This window comes from Triticum dicoccoides, chromosome 2A, assembly GCF_002162155.2.
Source record: "Triticum dicoccoides isolate Atlit2015 ecotype Zavitan chromosome 2A, WEW_v2.0, whole genome shotgun sequence".
NCBI classification, from domain to species: domain Eukaryota; kingdom Viridiplantae; phylum Streptophyta; class Magnoliopsida; order Poales; family Poaceae; genus Triticum; species Triticum dicoccoides.
The window spans coordinates 213419093-213437658 of record NC_041382.1 but is presented as its reverse complement, the minus strand read 5'-3'; the positions used below and the strand labels follow the sequence as shown (position 1 = coordinate 213437658).

Below are 18566 nucleotides of genomic sequence, written 5' to 3'. Positions count from 1 at the left end.
CAGCGCCTTGCCTCGCCTTACCGCCTTAAAAACAATGGTTATGATAGGCTAAATAATACTTGCAGAAGGGCAGAAAATGTGCAAACTGCAAAGCCTGGTTTAGTGCAGGTTGTACGACACACAGCACTCAAAAAGAAAAGGGCAAAGAGTGAAACATCATTTGAAAGAGCTATAGCATGTAAACCCATTATTATTCTACTGCATTATCCTAGAATCAAACCAAATATATTTTGACAATAAATCAACAAGGCAGAATAACAGAAGTACTGATATCAAATCAAAAGAGGAAAAAGAAGTACAAATATTACATATGAGAACAAGCAATATCCCAAAAGCTCAGTATAAAGTTCAGGTCATAGGACATAAGTACCTTAGCGGAAACAGTAGTCCATATCTTATGACTACTCCCAAGCACCATAATGGGAACAAATAGATGTTCCAGTTCCATGGCTCCGGAGAATTTGACTTAAAGCAACGTGTGAATGAATCCTGCATAAGTGCAAACACAAGCAAGGTCATAACTAGGCACCTAACGCATAAAAAAGAATCATAGCACAGCTAAGACACATATACTCGGTGGTCAATGAGACATGGCATAAAGATGTCAGAACTTAAACTTTCAGAACAAGGTTTAGGCTAGGGTTGAAGATTCGGTGATTGGGCGCCCAAGGGAGATTCTGCGGTTAGGGCTAGAGAGCCCTACGCTCAGGAGAGAGAGTTGAGCAAGTAAAAGGATAATTTCATTCTAATTCTTTGCTGGTCTCATATCACAGGTCCCTCCCTCATTACATAAAGGGGCTGCCTTACAAGTGAGAATCAAACTGAAAGAATAGGACTCTTTAACCTATTTGAACACAAACTGGACCCTGATAGACTTATAGTAATATACCAGGACAACGCCCGTGCGTCGCAACGTGATATAAATATTCTAGTATGTTAGCTTGTGATTAACCTGCCAATAAATGCGATTTGTAAATGAATGTTTATCAAATCCTGCCCGTGATATTTTGATGACAAGTTTGGTAAGTAAATTAAAGTGAATTGATTCAAAGTAAGTAAATTAAGGTGATTGATTATCATACGAAGAAGGTTAGACGAAGGGGTGGTGAGAAGAAAAGTGAAACATGGAACCTCACATTCTTTTTAAGTAGTAGAGATAATCCTCTCCCCGCCTCCACCTCCCCAAATATGAATAACCACTATTATTTTCTAATTTACAACCTGCTCAGACTTGCAGGTTTGGCTTCCTCTTATATTGGATAAGGCGAATATTATGCCATAAGACAGAAAACAAAACACATTCAAATTATGTGCACCTCAAACAACAGGTATTTCATGTTCAAAATATAGAGGCTATGAACATATACATACACGAAAGATGCTCAAGTTCATATCCATGAAGGATGACAGAATGTTCAATGTTCTATTTTACACCTCCATTAAGGGGTTGCTTGGATACCTAGATTATAGAGAAGTAGTTTTTCTTAAACCTGATTTCTGGTGTAACAACCAGAAAAATTGTTTGGATTATCTAACAAACTCGTGGATATACTAAACTGAGTTTTCCAAAAGCCCCAAAACCCAGTTTATACAAAACGACTAATAGACATTTTTATATAAACAACTTTTCTGTATGCATCAGGAGATCAATTAAGTCCGACGCGCTGATCATGGTACACTCCGACGGCCTTGACAGCAACTTGACAAAGCCAAAAGCCGCCATTGCCGATCTCGGTCAGGCACCCAGGAGCAGGTTGCGATGCTCCACCTAGCCCAGCGCCTCCATGGTGGACGCGGACTGCGGCCAGCTGCCATTGTGTCCATCGGCAGCTTCACAATTACCGTCATCGTCCATATGCTCCAGCTTGTGCGTCGTCGTCGCTCCTCCCTAGCATGTGCGTTGTGCTCTGCTGTTACCGGCAAATCAATACAGCAGCTAGGTGTTACATGCGTGCCCGGCCTGAGAATCAATCAAGGTGCTTTACGCCATGTGCTTGTGTCTTGTCATATGTGAGCTGTATGTACGTGCATCTTCATGGCGGAAAGAATTCGTCACCGGAGCGACGTATGGGGACCTGGAACAGCATTCATGACACCGGCGAACGAAGCAGAGCACAATCAGGCGAGCAGCGCTACCACCCCGGCAGCCAAGGCGATGGCCGCGCAACCCCGCCGGAGAGCCGTTTACGGTGTGGTTGTCTGCTGCTGTGCGTGTAGGTGCCAAGAGCGAGCCGAAGCACCGCACCTCCATGAATTGTTTTTCTATTTCCCCCAAAATGAAGAACTCAAAATCGTGTTTTTCTATTTTCCGATCAAAACAAGGTATTGTATGTACTTACCTTATAACAGAATAACAAACCAAAACTGGTTTTCCTACAAATCCTCCAAAAACTCGTTTTCTAAAATCTCACATATAATTCCCTATATCCGAACAACCACTAAGGGAGAGTTGTGAGAGTACTAACTACTGAGTTATCATCACTTCCTAAAAAGTTGACTTTATCGAGCAAAACAAAATGATCAGCAGCTAGACAATTTTTCATCCTATCAAAAAGTTGAACTTAACAATGGCAAGAACTTCTGTAATCTATAATGAAGTCACTATATCGAAGGAATACTCATCCAAGCACCACTGGTTCTAGCAAGAGAAACATGTTAGCCCTTTCAATTGGGTGTTCGCATAAGCTAAGTTAGCCTCAGCCAGACCGAAGCCTTCATAACAATATTTCAAAATTACATAATGGTGAATACTAACCGCGCAATTCCAAGAGTCAAAAATTTGGAAAATATAACAAAACCCCTCCTAAATAAACAGAAAAAACAAAAACAGCCTTTCGAATGACTGACCGTATTGCTTTCCATCTAATCCAGGATCATTGACTATTTTTTAAGCCAAATATGTAAACTACAGCTGGAGATGTGTTGAATAGAATAGCCATAGATATAATAATGGCAGTAAACAACAAGCTAACCCTCAAAAGTTCAAGAGGTCTTAAATCAAGGTGGCCAATGACAGGACATCCAGCTAATAGCAACATGCTAGAATCCTACACGAACTGAACCAAAACCACACAAATTAAACATTTGTAAATCAAAATTATAATTCTTACACACCTTTCCACCAAATAGTAAAGGTGAAAGAGGCTTGTTTCCCCTTATCCTAAACCTTGCAGATCATAAGCCTAGAAACGACTACTGACCTCATACATTCCCACATGAAACAAGAGAGAAGGTAAAAGGATCAGAAAAGGCACTCACATCGACGATGGCGCCCGCGGCCTCGGTGAGCACCGGCGAGATGTCCAGCAGATCGCGCCTGTAAAACCGCATCAAACGCCTCAACAATCTAGCTGGAATCGATAATCAAACGAGCGAGATCGAGAAGCAAGCAAGGCGCAGCGGCAGGGGGTTAGGGCTGTTACAGGGTGAGACTCCTGGGGGGTTCCTGCGGGAGCGAGTCCGCGGTGAGGTAATCGTCGAGGTTGGGCGCGTCCAGCGACGACGCCATCTCCTCCCAGCGGCCGACGCCGGCGAGACGACGGCGACGGCGATGACGCCGAGGAAGGCTTGGCGATGGGGCAACGGGTGTGAGATTGGGCGCAATGAGTCGTGGTACGTCCAGCGAATTGATGATGCCGTGGATCAGACGTACAGCGAGGGGGCGGCTCATAAACAAGTGGACACCACCGTTCTGCTGACATGTGGGGCCTGTATGCGAACATGGGCCAAAGTGCCGGGCATATCGGGCAGGTCTTTTTGTAGTCCATCTCGGCCCACGTAGGATCCATATAGTCCAGGTCGTTCGTTACTCCGGCTACCCTCCATACCCTTGCACATCCCCGCCGCCCGCCGCCACTGCGTCCCTAGCAGCAGCCGCCATGGCGCCGACGGCCGACTCCGTCGACCTCAAGGGTCAAAAGAAGGCCAAGAAATCCAACTCCAAAGACGAGAGAAAGCACCGGAAGGATAAGCATGATCGTCCCGCTGCGGACGAAGCGTCTCTCCGCAACGAGGCCAAGCGCAAGCACAAGGGTGGGCAGGAGGGGAAGGAGCACGGCAAGAAGCCCAAGAAGGAGAACAAGGCTGGGGCTGAGGCCGAGGCTATGGGGGCGGAGGTGAAGCGGGGAGAAGAGAAGATGAAGCGGGCGATGGAGGACGAGAGGTTCGCGGCGGCGCGGACCGACCCGAGGTTCAGGCCGATGCGGCGGAAGGAGGCCAAGGTCGCCCTGGACTCGAGGTTCAACGGCATGCTGACCGACCCGATGTTCTCTTCATCGGAGGCGCCTGTGGACAAGCGCGGCAGGCGCCGCAAGAAGGGCGCCAAGGAGAACCCCATGCTGCATTACTATCTCAAACAAGAGGAGGGGGATGAAAAGGAGAAAGTGAAGCTGGTCCAAGAAGATGATGACGATGAGGTGGAAGAAGAGGATGAGCAAGTTGAAGAAGAGAGTTCTAGTAGCGATGACGAAGAGGAGGAGGAGGACGATGACGAGGTGACGTTTCCCATCCAATTCTATGATGTTTCATTTGATTACCTTTCTCTGCTAGGGGTTGCATACTTCTCCATTTTCGCCTATGCTCTCGCTTGTGATTGGGAGAGAATAAAACTATAAAAGCATGTCCTTGTGTTGATACGTATATATGTGAGATGTATGGTCTGGTTGGTAGTTTGTAATTATTTGATATGTGCTGTTTAATTCCATCTTTCATGTCGATAGCACAGATGCTGTTTTAATCCCAACTATGAAGGCTACAGACTCACAGTTATGGGGATTTCTTCAACTTGTGGTATATGTTTGTGCTTGCTGTAGTCTTCTTTTTTTCCTTTAGAACGTGGAGCTTATTGAGAGATGCTTGTTAGAGACAGAGAAATGCGTGTGTCTGTAAGCCACACATCTCAATATGTGACTGCAAGAACCATTTCAAACTGCGACTCTAGATCTTATATACTGATTTTTTTTCTGCAACTTACTGCATAGTTGGTTTTATTGCCTGCCAATACGGGTCTCTTAGGTAGGTCATATGTTTTTATTTCTAGGATTTCCATATGGTTACTAAATTATCGATGGGACACTTTACTAGCTGTATTTTTCTTGTCGTCAAGAGAGACATGTTTCTTGCATTCCTTATAATTCCTGCTGTCTTTTTTCTGCAGTGCTCTGTCGGCAGTGACATTGCTCATTACTTGATGGCGAGGCATGATGATACACCTATGATTGATAAGGAAACTCATAGGCTTGCTGTTGTTAACATGGACTGGGATCACATTAAGGTGTGTGCACTAATTCATTAATTCTATTCTATTATCTTGATAAGTAATCCTCTGCGCCTAAACTATTTTAGCCATGCTCAAACGGCAATTTGGTTATTTCCGTTGCTTGAGAATCCACCTCGAAAGAAAAAAAAATTAGGCCACTTGCATTCCTTTTCAGCTTTTGCATTTGCTTGATAAACCTCTAAGGGCTCTTTGGATGGCAATTTTTTAAAATAGATGATGGTAAGCAGGACTTTTGGAAAGAAAAAATATATGTTCTTTTGCTGGTTTGTTAGTTCTTTTAGATGGAATGCAAAAGCCTTGTGTCTCAATGTATTGATAGAAGAAGTTGTATGTACAAGCCTACGGGAGGCCACACCCCAAAGTACAACGCTACACACTAGGTGGTAGGCACTGCAGGCAAAATTGTCTAAGGCCCGTCACCACTGTCCCTGCGCACAATCTGACCTCAGCTTTGATTCTGTCAAGCAAACTGGCGACGCTACGATGGTTTCATTGTGCTGCTTCCAGTCCACCTATATTGGGACTGCCCTTTTGATCAAAACTGTTGACAGATGATCATTCCTAATAAGAACAGAGGAATATCATTCTTTGATGAGGCTCTTCTAGCCATTCAAGACTTGCCTAATACAATTGCTCTTGAACTAGTAATCATGCGCTGCTGGAGCATATGTACTCTTAAGGAATGGCAAAAAACTCATAATGCTGCCCCACATGTTCAAGGGTGGTGCAACATCCTCAAGAAAGACCTCAAGATCAGAGCTTAAGAGCAAATCATCACAATGCTGCAGAAATCAGGAATTGTATAGATGTGTATTTTTTGGGATGTGTTTGGTTTCAGTAATGAAGTAGAATGTAATGGGTCTGTGATGTCCCTGACCTCGGTTCCTGCGTTTGGCTCGAGAGGAAAACAGAATGCACCGATTCCACCTGAGGGGAATATACCCCCGAGATGCAGAATGCACTCATTCCTCTCACCCTCTCTTGTCTCACCCCAACAAGCAGCCACCACCGGGGGAGATGCACCCGATCCCACGCGCTCAGCTGCCGGTTGGCCTCCCGACCACCGCTGGCGAAGCCAGCCGGCCTACAAGCCGCCTGTCCATCGCCCTCCTCCCTGCAGGCTCCCTCACAAGAGCTCCCAAACCCACTTCTACCTTGCTGCACGGTCACCATGGACGTCGCCCGCAGCGCCGTGCAGCCAAGCTGCCATCTGCTCGCGTCCGGCCGGCGTTGTGGCCTCCCTGCCCGCACCTGCTTCCTCTCGATTGTGCCTCCATGCACCCTGCGCGCCTAAAAAGCACGGACACGGGGACGGAAGGACGGGGATACGCATACGGGGATACGGGATACGGCATTTTCCAAAAACAGCCATTCGGGGATACGGTGAGTATATATAAAATAAAATAAAAATATGACATATAATATAGAATTAAGACAGAAAATTAAAAGAAAAAGAGTTGAGAATAGAGAATACCGCCCCATTTGGTGGCTCTTTTATCAAGTGCTTGTTTGATCCTCGTCATTGCAAGTTGCATCTTGCAGAACACATCAAACAGCAAAGAAGGTTAGAAAAATAGAAGAAATAACCAGAAGACAATATGAACACATCAAAAGAGTAAAGACTTTTGCTTTGCTCACCCAATTTGCAATGCCATTTGGCTCCCAATTGCAGCACCAGAACCCGGACGCCCTTCACTCTCACCCACGGATGATTGGCTACCGGCTGTGCCACTCGCAGATGCCATGGTTTGGTACCTTTCAGGCCAACAACAAGCAATCAATTCCTATCAAGAACAGCAGCAGCCAGCACCCAGCAGCACAAGCAAAGAGCAGAAAGCAGAAAGCAGCAAGCATCAGATCCAATAACTTAGTGCAAGCAAACAGCAGTAGAGCACCAAGCAGCAAGCATCTGAAGATTAAAAGTGGAAGAGGTTGAAGAAGAATGAGGATGAGGAGAGGATGCAGCTGGGTTACCTGCGGCTGCGAGGAGAGGCTGCTGCTGCTGCTGCTGGTGCTGGAGGGGACGGTCGCCGGTCGAATCCAGGCGCGCCGGCGGCGGTGGCGGCGAGTCCAGGCGGTGGGGAAGTGTCCAGGAGGTGGCGGCGCCATCTGTGCGACCTGGGAGGCAGGGAGGGAGCGCCTCTTCATTATGTCGTGACCCTGCAAAATAGGGTTCCTGATGGTCCAGGCCGTATCCCTAACGTGTCCCCGCGTATCCCAGCGTATCCCAATTGTTTTTTTCTTTTTTCTTAATTCGAATTTCGGGGATACTCCAAAATTCGCGTATCCCGGCGTATCCTGCCGTATCCCCGTATCCCGGCGTATCAGGACGGCAGTTCGGCGATTCCTGGCGTGTCCGTGCTTTTTAGCTGCGCGCCTGACAGCCAATCCTCCATGACCTTGCCTCTGCATAGCTCTATCACCGGCTTCCGCAGGTGCCTCCTCCCTCACTGTCATGGCCATGCTAGCCTCTGTCGCTGCCTCTTTCTGCACTATGGTCGACCCCAACAGCCACTGTCGTCAACCTCTGACCTGCGCTCACCCGAGCTCTGACCGGCTGCTCCTCCACCTCCACCACGCCATGGCCCGATGACCCCGCCTCCCGAGCACAGCTCTCCGCCGTCACCACCTACGCTGGTGCTGCCCACCAAGGAAGGCTGATTTGGGCAGCGGGCTGACCTGAGTGAAGGTGCAAGGAATCAAATCCTCGGCGCTTCCTTCTATCCTGCTTGAAGATGTGTGTAGATGCACACGGTGATGCATTACTTTTACAAATGATGCTTAGTACCAGTACTTGTTGACATGAATTTAATACTAGTAGTTGCTAAATGATGTTTACTGTCAGCATTAGCGTTGAATTTAGACGAAACCAAACACCGAGACGGAACCATTCCATTCCATCTCATTAGCTCTACGAAACAAGGAGATGGAACCATTACATTGCATTCTACTTTGTTCTCTAGGTTTCTTTAGCTCTTTTCGTTACCTTTACTTGTACATATTTGAACTTTTCCTTAATAGAAAATTACCATAGAACGATTCCGGAGTAAAAAAACAAAACAAAAAAAGAACACGACATAAACATGATCGCCAATTAAGCTCCCTTGCATGTGGCAGTGGGCATCTGGAGAATGGTTTGCTACCACCACTCCACAAAGTCATCCCTGGGAATGGGCCGACGAGCAGTCAGTCAGATTCAGTAGAGGACGTCGTGCCACAAAGTGTGTGACTGGTTTGTTAGGTTGAAGTATGATACATAGATTCATCTTGTTTGGCTTAAAGATGTTTATGTTTCTATTCTTTTTGTTTTGTTGAGAACAGGTGAAATATCTAGCGGTAAAACTTCCCAAAGAAATCCCTAATCCCCATCACTCAAACGCACTTGTAAATTGTAATGATTGTATTTTCATTTAAAATATGTCCAATATTTTTGTTAAGTATTGAAGCACTTCCTTTGATTTTTATGGCAACCCAACAAATGTCTTTGATACTTAATATTCTGATAACTGAACGAAATCCTGCTTTTACTAGAACTGAGGATACAAACGACTCATTGGGATTTACCTTTTTTTTGCTTGTAGCAATTTCTGTTTTGCTTCTTGAGTTCAGAGATATTATCCCTTTGTTTTGCCCCTTTCAACAGGCGGTGGACTTGTATATGGTGATGACATCTTGCATCCCAAAAGGTGGACGAGTTCTATCAGTCTCAATATATCCGTCAGAATTTGGACTGGAGTGCATGAACATTGAGACAACTCAAGGCCCGTCTTCTCTTCTTGGTATTCATGGTGATAGTGATGGTGATGGTGGGGAAGATGACAATGATAATGGCAATGACAGTGACAGTGATGAAGAGGACGACGAAGATCGTGAGTATGACTCTGAAGATGACAATGATAATGACAATGACGGTGATGAAGACGATGACAATGACAGTGATGAAGACGATGACGAAGAAGATGAGCATGACTCTGATTCTGAGAACAACAAGCTGCGTACTTATGAGCTAAACAGACTGAGGTTAGGAATAAAACATAGATATTTTTTGCTGATTGTCATCATGTTTATTTATCTGTTTGTCTGGGACTAACTGAGATGGGTTCGAACATGTATTTTAAAACCATGATCTGAATCTCCATATTATTAACTGAAATATTAAAATGTTCAAATCCTAATGTAATTGTAACTACGGTGGCTTCTACTTCACATGTTTGGGTCTTTGGGATTGTGTGCGTATGTCCAAACAGCCTTGTCTGTCCATCTTTTTTACGAACTATAGTCCATATCAAGCTTTTAAATCTAGGCTGATACGACCGATATATCACTTTTGGGGCTCTACTGATATAAACATAACATATCATTTTGTAAATATCATTTTCAAACATATCATCTGATATGGACCGAAATATCGACCGATATGGCCGATATCTAGCCCGATATGTCCACCGATATAGAATGGTACGTAGATGACAACAATTATTTATCAGAATGCACTGAAATAAGATTATGCATTTACAAGTTCATTATGTATTATCAAAGTCATGCACAATGTTTCGTACAAATGCATATATACGTAGATGACATCATATATTTTGTTTTACTAAAAATAAATGTATTTAACAAAATAATGAAAAAAAAGACTAGACATATTTTCTCTGATATATCTACATATCGTCCGATATATCATCCGATATCCGACATCTGATATGTCGAAGCCAAACCGATACGAACCCGATATCTGATATTTTGAAGCTTGGTCAATATACAGTTACTTTCCAAGAGTTTCTTATTGTGTTCTCTTGTGATTATGTTCTTACTGCAGGTACTACTATGCAGTTGTGGTGTGTGATTCCAGTACAACTGCAAATCACCTATACACGACTCTTGATGGTACCGAGTTCTTGAAAACAGCAAATGTGTTCGATTTGCAGTTTATTTCGGACTCTATGGAGTTCAAACATCCTGCTCGCGATGTGGCTACAGAGGTATCTTGTAGCTGCACCCATATTTGTTGGTACTCATATTAAACTGTTCGCACTTGGCAGCATAAATGTTACCCTTTTCAGAAGTGGCTGAATAAGTTATGATGTTATTTAAGCACAACTTGCCTTCCCCTCGTGCTAAGTCGTATTTTCAGTTCATAATTTATTTGACTCCATGCAGGCACCTCCGAATTACAAGGAGCCTGATTTTGAGACTCGTGCTTTGCAACATAGCAAAGTTAAGCTCACATGGGATGATGATGAGCCAGAGCGTAAGAAGAAACTGAGGCGGAAGTTCAATGATGAACAGGTTAGCTCTATTACTTAAAACTCAATAATAAATGTGAAGGGGGCAAGTAAAGTGTCATAGTGGACTCTTGTTTTTTTTTATCTTCTTGGGACAGTTGTGAATTATGTTGATGACATGCATTTTCTACCCTTTTCTTCTCATGAAAACTTTCAATCTATATGTCATTGTTTCTTGTCCTTCTATTTTTTTCTTTGGTTTGACATCTTTAACGTCTTCTCTTTTTTTGTCGCAGTTAGATGACCTTGGTGTATTTTTAGCGAGTGATAGTGAGTCAGATGATGATATAGATGATTCTGGTGATGAGCCTCGACCAAATGGAGTAGCGAAAAGGAAGTTAACAAATAAGGAACGGTTGGCTCTTTTACTACAAGGAGATAAATCGGATGAGGAACAAACTGATGACCAGGACATGGAGATAACATTTAACACGGAACTTGAGGACCTTAGCAAACGTATCCTTGAGAGGAAGAGCAGCGAGAAGAAGACTGTCTGGGAGATGCATCAAGAAAAAATGAAGGAAAAGCGGAAAGCTAGGAAGAGGTCGTCGAAGGATGATGATGATGATGACGACGATAGCAACGAAGATGGTGCTGATGAAGATGATGATTTCTTTGAGGATGAAAAGTCTGATGAAGACGTTAAGCCAATGAAGAAGCAGAAGGTGAAGGCCAAAGGTAAAGAAAAAGGGAAAGGAAAGTACAAGCTTCCAGAGGAACATTTCGAACCAGAAGCAACTAAAGAAGAGTTGGAGCTCTTGGTTGCTGATCAGGATGCAGGCAATGGTGCAAAGGGCTTTAACATAAAACGCAAGAGTAAAAAGGGCAAGAAGGGCAAGGATTCTGTCGAGGACAAACATCCTCATATTGATCTTAGCAATGACAAGAGGTTTGATCCCATGTTCACGTCTCATCTGTTTGCGCTGGATCCTACTGATCCCCAGTACAAGAGGTACTACCAGCATCCATCACCTTCATCTACCCATCCTACTACTATTGTATAATCTGCCTGACCTGCATTAACTGTAATTGATGCTGACTGTGAATGGTTTTGTACAGGAGTGCCGACTTCAAACGAAAGCAAGCTGGGAAGAAGGGCGTGCATGCAGGCACATTGGATAGTGAACCACCTGTGGAGGAGTCATCTCCGGGGAGTACATTGCCACCTGATGATGCATCGACTAGGAACATCAAGCAGAAACATGCCGGGGCGTCCACGGAGAAGCTACAAATGTTATCTGCTGTTAAGTCTCTCAAAAGGAACCTTACAGCGTTCAAGAAAGGAAGCAGCACGAGATGATCGTCTTGGCCTGATATAACCTTGCTGATGAAAATGCCTCTGAAGCCTTCAGAATAGTTTGAAGGTTTGATGATATGCCATTTTTGGACTTTGGTAGAACTATGATCCAGCTAGACAAAAAATCCCTGTTAGGCTAGATAAATACCCTGAAGATTTTCTCAGTCGTTCATGTGCAACAGGCATGTTTGCAAGGTTTGTGTTTACCGGCTGTTACGGTATTCAACTATAGTGAATGTTGGCTTTTTGCTAAAAAAGATTATTTATCCTGTGGCACTCGCACGTGTTACAGCCATGTGCACGCTGGAATCCAGATATAGTCGAGTCCAAATGTCTTCCAAGGTGGAAGCGTCTGTAAGGGTTAAATTGCCATGCCCGTGGACCGCAATCCGTCTTAATCCCACCTTCTTCTTGCCGATATCACTACAATATCTAAAGTCCCTCAAATATAAGCACTGTGAGCCCTTCGGGGCTGTGGAGGGTCAAGTGACCATCTGTCTTATTTTTTTAGGAGAATCACTTAATTTTGTTTAGAAGAATCATAGTCTCTTAGGGCATCTTCAATGGTTGTAAGATAATTGTTGGTAGACTTTGTCACATACTCCCTTCGTAAACTAATATAAGAGTGTTTAGATCACTAAAGTAGTTATCTAAATGCTTTTATATTAGTTTACAGAGGGAGTAGGATTTTTGATGATGTGTCATACAATAAATGAAGAAAGGGAGAAAGGTTGTATGTACATGAACCAACACTTCTTGCACAAGTTTCAATGTAGAATGAGAGATCACCTCATTTATTATCTCACATCTTATTGGTAAACTAGATATAATTTATTGGAGTTGTTGTATGTTAAGGTGTTGGCTGATGACATGACATATTTTATCAACAAGCTAACATACAAACTGTTGAAGATGCCCTTACCAGGTGAGTAGGTATTGTTTCTTTAAACACACTACAATCGAAGTGGCTCACATACACTCACCCTTAGACCTTACTCCTATGAGCACCTCTAATAGACTGAACCGGCACATCATCTTAAGATTGATGAAGTCATGATAGATGCCTTTGTATTCAACGGGAACGTCTCCTTCCACTGAACGCACATCATCAAAAAACCTGGAATAAATCCAAAAAAACGCAAGTACCAATGTCTAGTTTGGGACTTAAACTTTGGTTGGCAGGGGATACCAATGTCCTCCTAACCATCCAATAATAGGTATTGTTTAGTGTTTGGGTCAACCATCCAACTACATGTGTCCAACACTTAATGGGTTATATGTCACACTTTCTAAACTAAAACCACTACATTTATTTTAGATCAGAGCGACTACTTTTTGCGACAAAAAAGGGTTACGTGTCACTCATGTACATCTAGTATAAGGGAATTAATAATGCAACTAACTATATCCATGCCTATTAAAGTGATGTACCATCGCACAGTTGCACGGTCACTGCCAGCTTGGCCCATCACCGCCTCCTTTGCGTCACATGGTTGCATGGGCGCCATCAGTCCAGCACCACGCCGCATGTCCCGCCCATCTCTTCATATTTCTCCCCCTTATCTCATGGCGGTACGCCCAAATCACCACCTCATCCGCACCACACGGTTGCACATACACCTGGCCCATCACCTGCTCCTCCGCGTCATATGGTTGCACGGGTGCCGCCAGTCCATCACCGCCTCCTCCGTACCACACAGTTGCATGGGTGTCCGGCCCACACCGCCTCCTCCGCGCCACAAGGTTGCACCGGCTTTTCATTTCCATCACCAGGCCGCACACCCCGCCCATCGCTCCATCTTTCTCCTCTTCTTCTATGTGGTAATTAACGTCCAACGACGACGACGCTCGGGGCCTAGAGGAGCAGGCGACAACGTAGGCCGCCTCAGCTAGCAAAGGTGCTAGACAGGGACGACCTCGTCTTCGGAACTTGGTCGCCTTCATCGACATGCCATGGTCCACAAGGTCTCCAGTACAACTCCCGATACCTCATTCCTCTCCCTCTGCCATTCTTTCTTTGGTAGGCTGATTCAAATTCAACCCCGCTCACTTGAGGGCTAAACAAGTAGCAGACTATACCGTGTAAGGTTTCAATATGAAAGCCTCATGCTTCATTGCTTGAGTACCATGTTCGTGCTTGTGGATTAACAATCTCAGGTAGTTTATACACGGCATGCTTTATGCTGCTTCTGTTCCACAATGCAGTGCATATGAGTCTTTCAAAAGTCAAAGATGTCCATGTTTGACCAAGTTTCTAGAATAAACTATCAATATCTGAAGTACTAAATAAATAAACTATAGAAGTACATATGGATGTTGATTTTTTAAAAACTTAATCAAACATTGATACGTTTGACTTTTCAAAACAAAGTATGTACTATATTTTAGAACAGAGGGAGTATTAATTAGCATATGGTTCCACGCCTAAGGAGCACGGTCTCTAATTGAATTTAATTGGCACTAAAACAATAAGACAAGGTGATAACTAGGCTTTTTCATGAAGATAATTTGGTTAAGGCTGGTCATAGTGGGAGTAACATAGGTAGTAACATAGATGCCACATAAGCAAAATTGGTGATGTGGCAAGTAGTTAATGAGGAGAGAGGCAAATAGAGTAACATAATATGTTACCATCACATAGCGGTTTCCAATGCATAATGAGTCTACAAAGTAATAAATGAAGGCAACTATATTACCACACCTATGACACTACCCACTATGAAGGTAGTAACATAGACTAGTAACATATGTATGTTACTAGTCTAAGTTACTCTCCACTATGACCAGCCTAATTGTCACCGAGTCGCTTATGTACACATTTGCCTTATTAATGCATCAATAATGTTACGTTCAAATGAAAACTTCGATCAATCACTTGTACTATTATCTCTTGATCCTCTCATTTTCGTCTCTTCCTCTTAGAGGCCGCTATAAACATGCATCATTCCTTTTTCCGTTGTTAGTCAGTGCAAAGCATTGCTTTTATTTCAAATATGGTCTTTTTATTTTGATTTTATTTATGCATCTAAATGTTCGATATTGAAAACCAGAAGCCATATACTTTGGTGCAGTGCTGTAACTTCCAAGTATTTCTCACCTCCACTACCCTTTTCCCGTTATTGCAGATCATTATTGTTGGTGTTTTGTATTATTTGTATATGACCAAAGTAAGTTATGAAATATTGGTTAGCTCATAGAGTTGTATAGTTGTTGTAGATGAATACTAAAATCAGAAGCCTCAGTTACGCATATCATAGTTTTGAGTTAGTTTTGCGGATGGATATAATCATGTCCATCCAGTAGTATGGTTTAACCCTGCAGGTCTGGAACATGCGTGACTCCAACCACTACTTTGGATATGTTTTTAGCAGTGCTACTAACATATTATTTTTGTGGAGAACAATAATTATAAAAAACCGAGTAATATCATTGAACATATAAAGGTAAGGGATATGCTAGGCACAACCACGCCATCCACGTCATCTGTGAATAGTTCAGCGACTCGGGCGAGAGCGGGAGAGCGAAAGAAAAATGAACGACCCCGCGTCCTTCCTCACACCGCGTACCTGCGTCCTTCCTCACAACCCTAGCCGCCGCCCCTTCTCCTCCCATCGCCGCCCCCTCCTCCTCCTCCCACCTCAGTCGCCTCCCCGGCTTCCCCTAGCCGCCGCCTCCTCCTCCTCCTCCTCCTCCTCCCATCTCAGTCTCCCCCCCATCGCATCTTGTCCGCCGCCGGTGCGGAGGCGAGCTTCCCGGTGACGGCGGCGGTGCTGGATTCAATCTGCAGGAGAGAGAGGGAGGTGTGGCTTCGGAGGGTCTCCGCTGGCGTCGGCCTGCGCCGGAGAGGTCGGGCGCGACCTGGCGATTGGAGTTTGGAGTTCGTGCACTGCTGCCTCTTCCGCCAAGCAGGAGGAGCACGAGGTGAGCATCTGCTAGCCTCATCCCTTCTCAACCCCTTTGGTAATTGCTCGTGGGTTGGTGTTGGTCCATCAGCGGGGGCAGAGCTACAGGCGGCGCTCCCGTAGGGATAGGGTGGAGCTGCAGGGGAGGAGGCCGGCGACAGGGGGAAGGAGCAGGCCTGTGAGACGGGCAAGTGGCAGGGGACAAGTAATCTGCTCTAATTATCAGTTTCTTACAATTTGTAATAGCAAAACTCTTCCTTCCTTGCGATACATTCACTTCCATTTAGCTGTAGCATCTCTTTTTATTAGTGAAGCTCCTCATCCTATTCAGTCTCGCTATAACCGACAAGTAAAAACATACCTGCTGAATTTTGGTGCCTAGGCACATGCTTTTGTTTCTTCAGATATATTATTGACTACTTAAGATGACACCAGTCACATTTTTCATTACACAAGATGATTTTGTTATGTGTCATGCTTCCAGGAAAAGTTCAAGCTCATACAACGATGCTGTTGTTTTCGACCTCCAAGGACACGTGCCGGCATCCGGGTACGCAAGCAACCAATACAACCACGACATGGTGCAGTCGGCCTTCTCCGACGAGCTTCCGCCCCTGCATCAACAGCAGCACCGCGCTGGCTGTTGAAGCATCGAGTTCAACAGCGGTGGTAAGATGGCGACCATCCCTTCCTTGCTTGCTTGCAACGATTTAATTTTCACCTGGCTCACTAGATTGGTTTGGTTTGGGGGTGCTCTCATCTGATCCCTTGGAGGTGGATTCACTTTACATGGATGGAAACGGATGCCCTTTATTTTGTTTCTTCTGTAACGAATTCCAATCAGATGGATTTGGTGTCAGTTCACTTGTACACATGGATGAATTAGAGGGGGTAATTCTGTTCAAAGCGAGACACATGGATAGTTCAACCCCGCTTTTTTGTTGTCGTTTCTGCTACAACAAATTCATCAGCTGAGCCAGGCAAACAATGCTACAACTCACTTTTGCAGCTACGTTCACTTGCAATCAGAACACCATGCCTATGCTACAAAAAATGATAGCAAACCTGCACACCAACTCAGACAGTGAATTCACATTGCACAAACAATTGCCTAACAAGATTCAGATTTTAGCTAGCAAATATGTCCCCTGCTAATCCAAAGGCTCTCTTCTCTGGAATCTGAATGTACCCCACTATGCATGTTGCAGGCAATGAACCCTTCTACAACAGAAAATATCAGGAAGCAGCAGCTCAGTATACCGAAACTCTGAAAAAGAATTTGAATGAGTCTGCAGTAAGAATTTTGGTTTAGAGCAATTACACCTTATATAACATCTGAAGGCAACTTATATGAGCTGTTTTATTTGTTATTATTCTGTCACAACACTTCTGTCAGCTGTCATACTTTGTATAATACATTGGTTAAATTTGTTTCTCCATTCAAGCTGCAGGGGAGGGGGAGGAGGCCGGCTACAGGGGGAAGGAGTAGGCCGGTGAGAAGGGCAAGTGGCAGGGGACAAGTAATCTGCTCTAATTATCAGTTTCTTACAATTTGTAATAGCGAAACTCTTGCTTCCTTGCCCATAAGAGAAAATACACCAATTTTTTTATCACCTTAGCTTGTCGATGGCATACCACCCTGTACTGTGAGCCAGCAATCGATCTGTGAGCCCTCTTGCACTATATTATGTATCAGGGTTGTAACACTATTATATTTGGGAGGACGCTCTAAGTGGAAAGTACGGATATGTTTCAGAGAGTACGGATATGTTTCAGAGTGTTGCAAAGTAAAAGTTGGTATGGTGCCAGCCTAGGTGATGTAGTCCAAAAGGAATCTCTCGAGTTTATGAGTTGATAGTATATTTGAATCTCTTGGGCTGTTGTAGATTTTGTTCTTCCCCACTTCTAGATCTTCCACAAGTAAAAGTTGGTATGGTGCCAGCCTAGGTGATGTAGTCCAAAAGGAATCTCTCGGGTTTATGAGTTGATATTATATTTGAATCTCTTGGGCTGCTGTAGATTTTGTTCTTCCCCACTTCTAGATCTTCCACAAGTAATCTTTTTATTTTCTAAAATATGTATGTTCGCTCATTGGACTGCAACAGCCAGAGATGCTAGAGATGGAGACTAAATAGCGAGGAGAAGCAGATGAGAATATTGATTTGGAAATTCGAAGTATTAAACAATTGGTCTGGCCTTTGGCCATGGTAAGGTAACTTCTGTTTTATAAGGTTGGCCGAATGATATCATTGTTGTTTTCATGTTTTCACGTTCGATGAAATGTTTGTGTGCTGACCATGTTGTTTTTTTGGTTTCAGCCTGTTTTTTCTAACATCCACCTTGGTCTCCTTCTCGATCTTGCCTGCCTTGCTCGTGTGCTTCTCCTTGTCAGCTCAGGTAAATGGACTGTTCTTTTGCTTGTCTTTGCACCATTTCATTAAATGCTTGTGCTACTTCCATTTTTCTTATAGGCATAGCTAAATCCAGAGGTGTTTTGTATTCAGAATAGTAGGAATAAAATTTAGAGAAACACAAGCGTGCAGGCTGCCAATTTAGTGCTCGTGTACAACCATTCATTATTCTTCCTATTTCTTTGTTCCATTAATTCAAGAGAACTACAAAAATGATTAGGAGAGGTTTTTCCGCTCTTTATAGTCAAGCTCGCCTATCAGTTAGTGATGGTGCTGGATATGGCCGCCATGTAAGTTCTTCTACAAAACAGACATATTTACTATATCTATTTTATTGGGAATTTCAAGTGATTTTCCGCTGTTAAACAACTATTGTTCTAACAAAATCTA

The 18566-nt window shown here is 43.9% G+C and overlaps 3 protein-coding genes across 5 annotated transcripts in view; 2 read left to right on the top strand and 1 right to left on the bottom strand.

Annotated features, from left to right (window-relative positions):
- LOC119354273 (glycerol-3-phosphate acyltransferase 9-like) overlaps nt 1–3632 on the bottom strand; it is a 9215-nt gene extending 5583 nt beyond the window's left edge. For all 3 annotated transcript variants that reach the window (XM_037620991.1, XM_037620989.1, XM_037620990.1), the window contains exons 1-3: nt 3423–3632; nt 3259–3316; nt 371–489 (exon numbers count right to left, since the gene is read on the bottom strand). In XM_037620991.1, the coding sequence (XP_037476888.1) occupies nt 371–489; nt 3259–3316; nt 3423–3508 (263 nt within the window). In that variant the 5' untranslated portion in view covers nt 3509–3632. The remainder of the gene's footprint in view (nt 1–370; nt 490–3258; nt 3317–3422) is intronic.
- A 179-nt stretch (nt 3633–3811) lies between these two features.
- Nucleotides 3812–12190, top strand: LOC119354272 (pre-rRNA-processing protein ESF1-like). Its single transcript, XM_037620988.1, has 7 exons — nt 3812–4493; nt 5156–5272; nt 8922–9298; nt 10101–10263; nt 10442–10570; nt 10803–11518; nt 11626–12190. Exons 1-7 carry the CDS (start codon nt 3879–3881, stop codon nt 11864–11866), a joined length of 2358 nt encoding a protein of 785 aa, XP_037476885.1. The 5' UTR covers nt 3812–3878; the 3' UTR covers nt 11867–12190.
- On the top strand, nt 12158–17862 carry LOC119357802. Its single transcript, XM_037624629.1, has 4 exons — nt 12158–12217; nt 15454–15784; nt 16250–16434; nt 17211–17862. Exons 1-4 carry the CDS (start codon nt 12158–12160, stop codon nt 17382–17384), a joined length of 750 nt encoding a protein of 249 aa, XP_037480526.1. The 3' UTR covers nt 17385–17862.
- Nucleotides 17863–18566: the final 704 nt, after the last annotated feature.

What these genes read in the sequence shown, in the direction of transcription:
- LOC119354272 (XM_037620988.1), top strand. Translation starts at nt 3,879, where the DNA reads ATGGCGCCGACGGCCGACTCCGTCGACCTCAAGGGTCAAAAGAAGGCC. An exon ending in AGGAGGAGGACGATGACGAG is followed by an intron (nt 4,494 to 5,155) that starts GTGACGTTTCCC and finishes TTTTTTCTGCAG; the next exon opens with TGCTCTGTCGGCAGTGACAT. An exon ending in ACTGATCCCCAGTACAAGAG is followed by an intron (nt 11,519 to 11,625) that starts GTACTACCAGCA and finishes GGTTTTGTACAG; the next exon opens with GAGTGCCGACTTCAAACGAA.
- LOC119357802 (XM_037624629.1), top strand. Translation starts at nt 12,158, where the DNA reads ATGTGCACGCTGGAATCCAGATATAGTCGAGTCCAAATGTCTTCCAAG. An exon ending in CTTCCAAGGTGGAAGCGTCT is followed by an intron (nt 12,218 to 15,453) that starts GTAAGGGTTAAA and finishes TCACAACCCTAG; the next exon opens with CCGCCGCCCCTTCTCCTCCC. An exon ending in CATCGAGTTCAACAGCGGTG is followed by an intron (nt 16,435 to 17,210) that starts GTAAGATGGCGA and finishes TCTCCATTCAAG; the next exon opens with CTGCAGGGGAGGGGGAGGAG.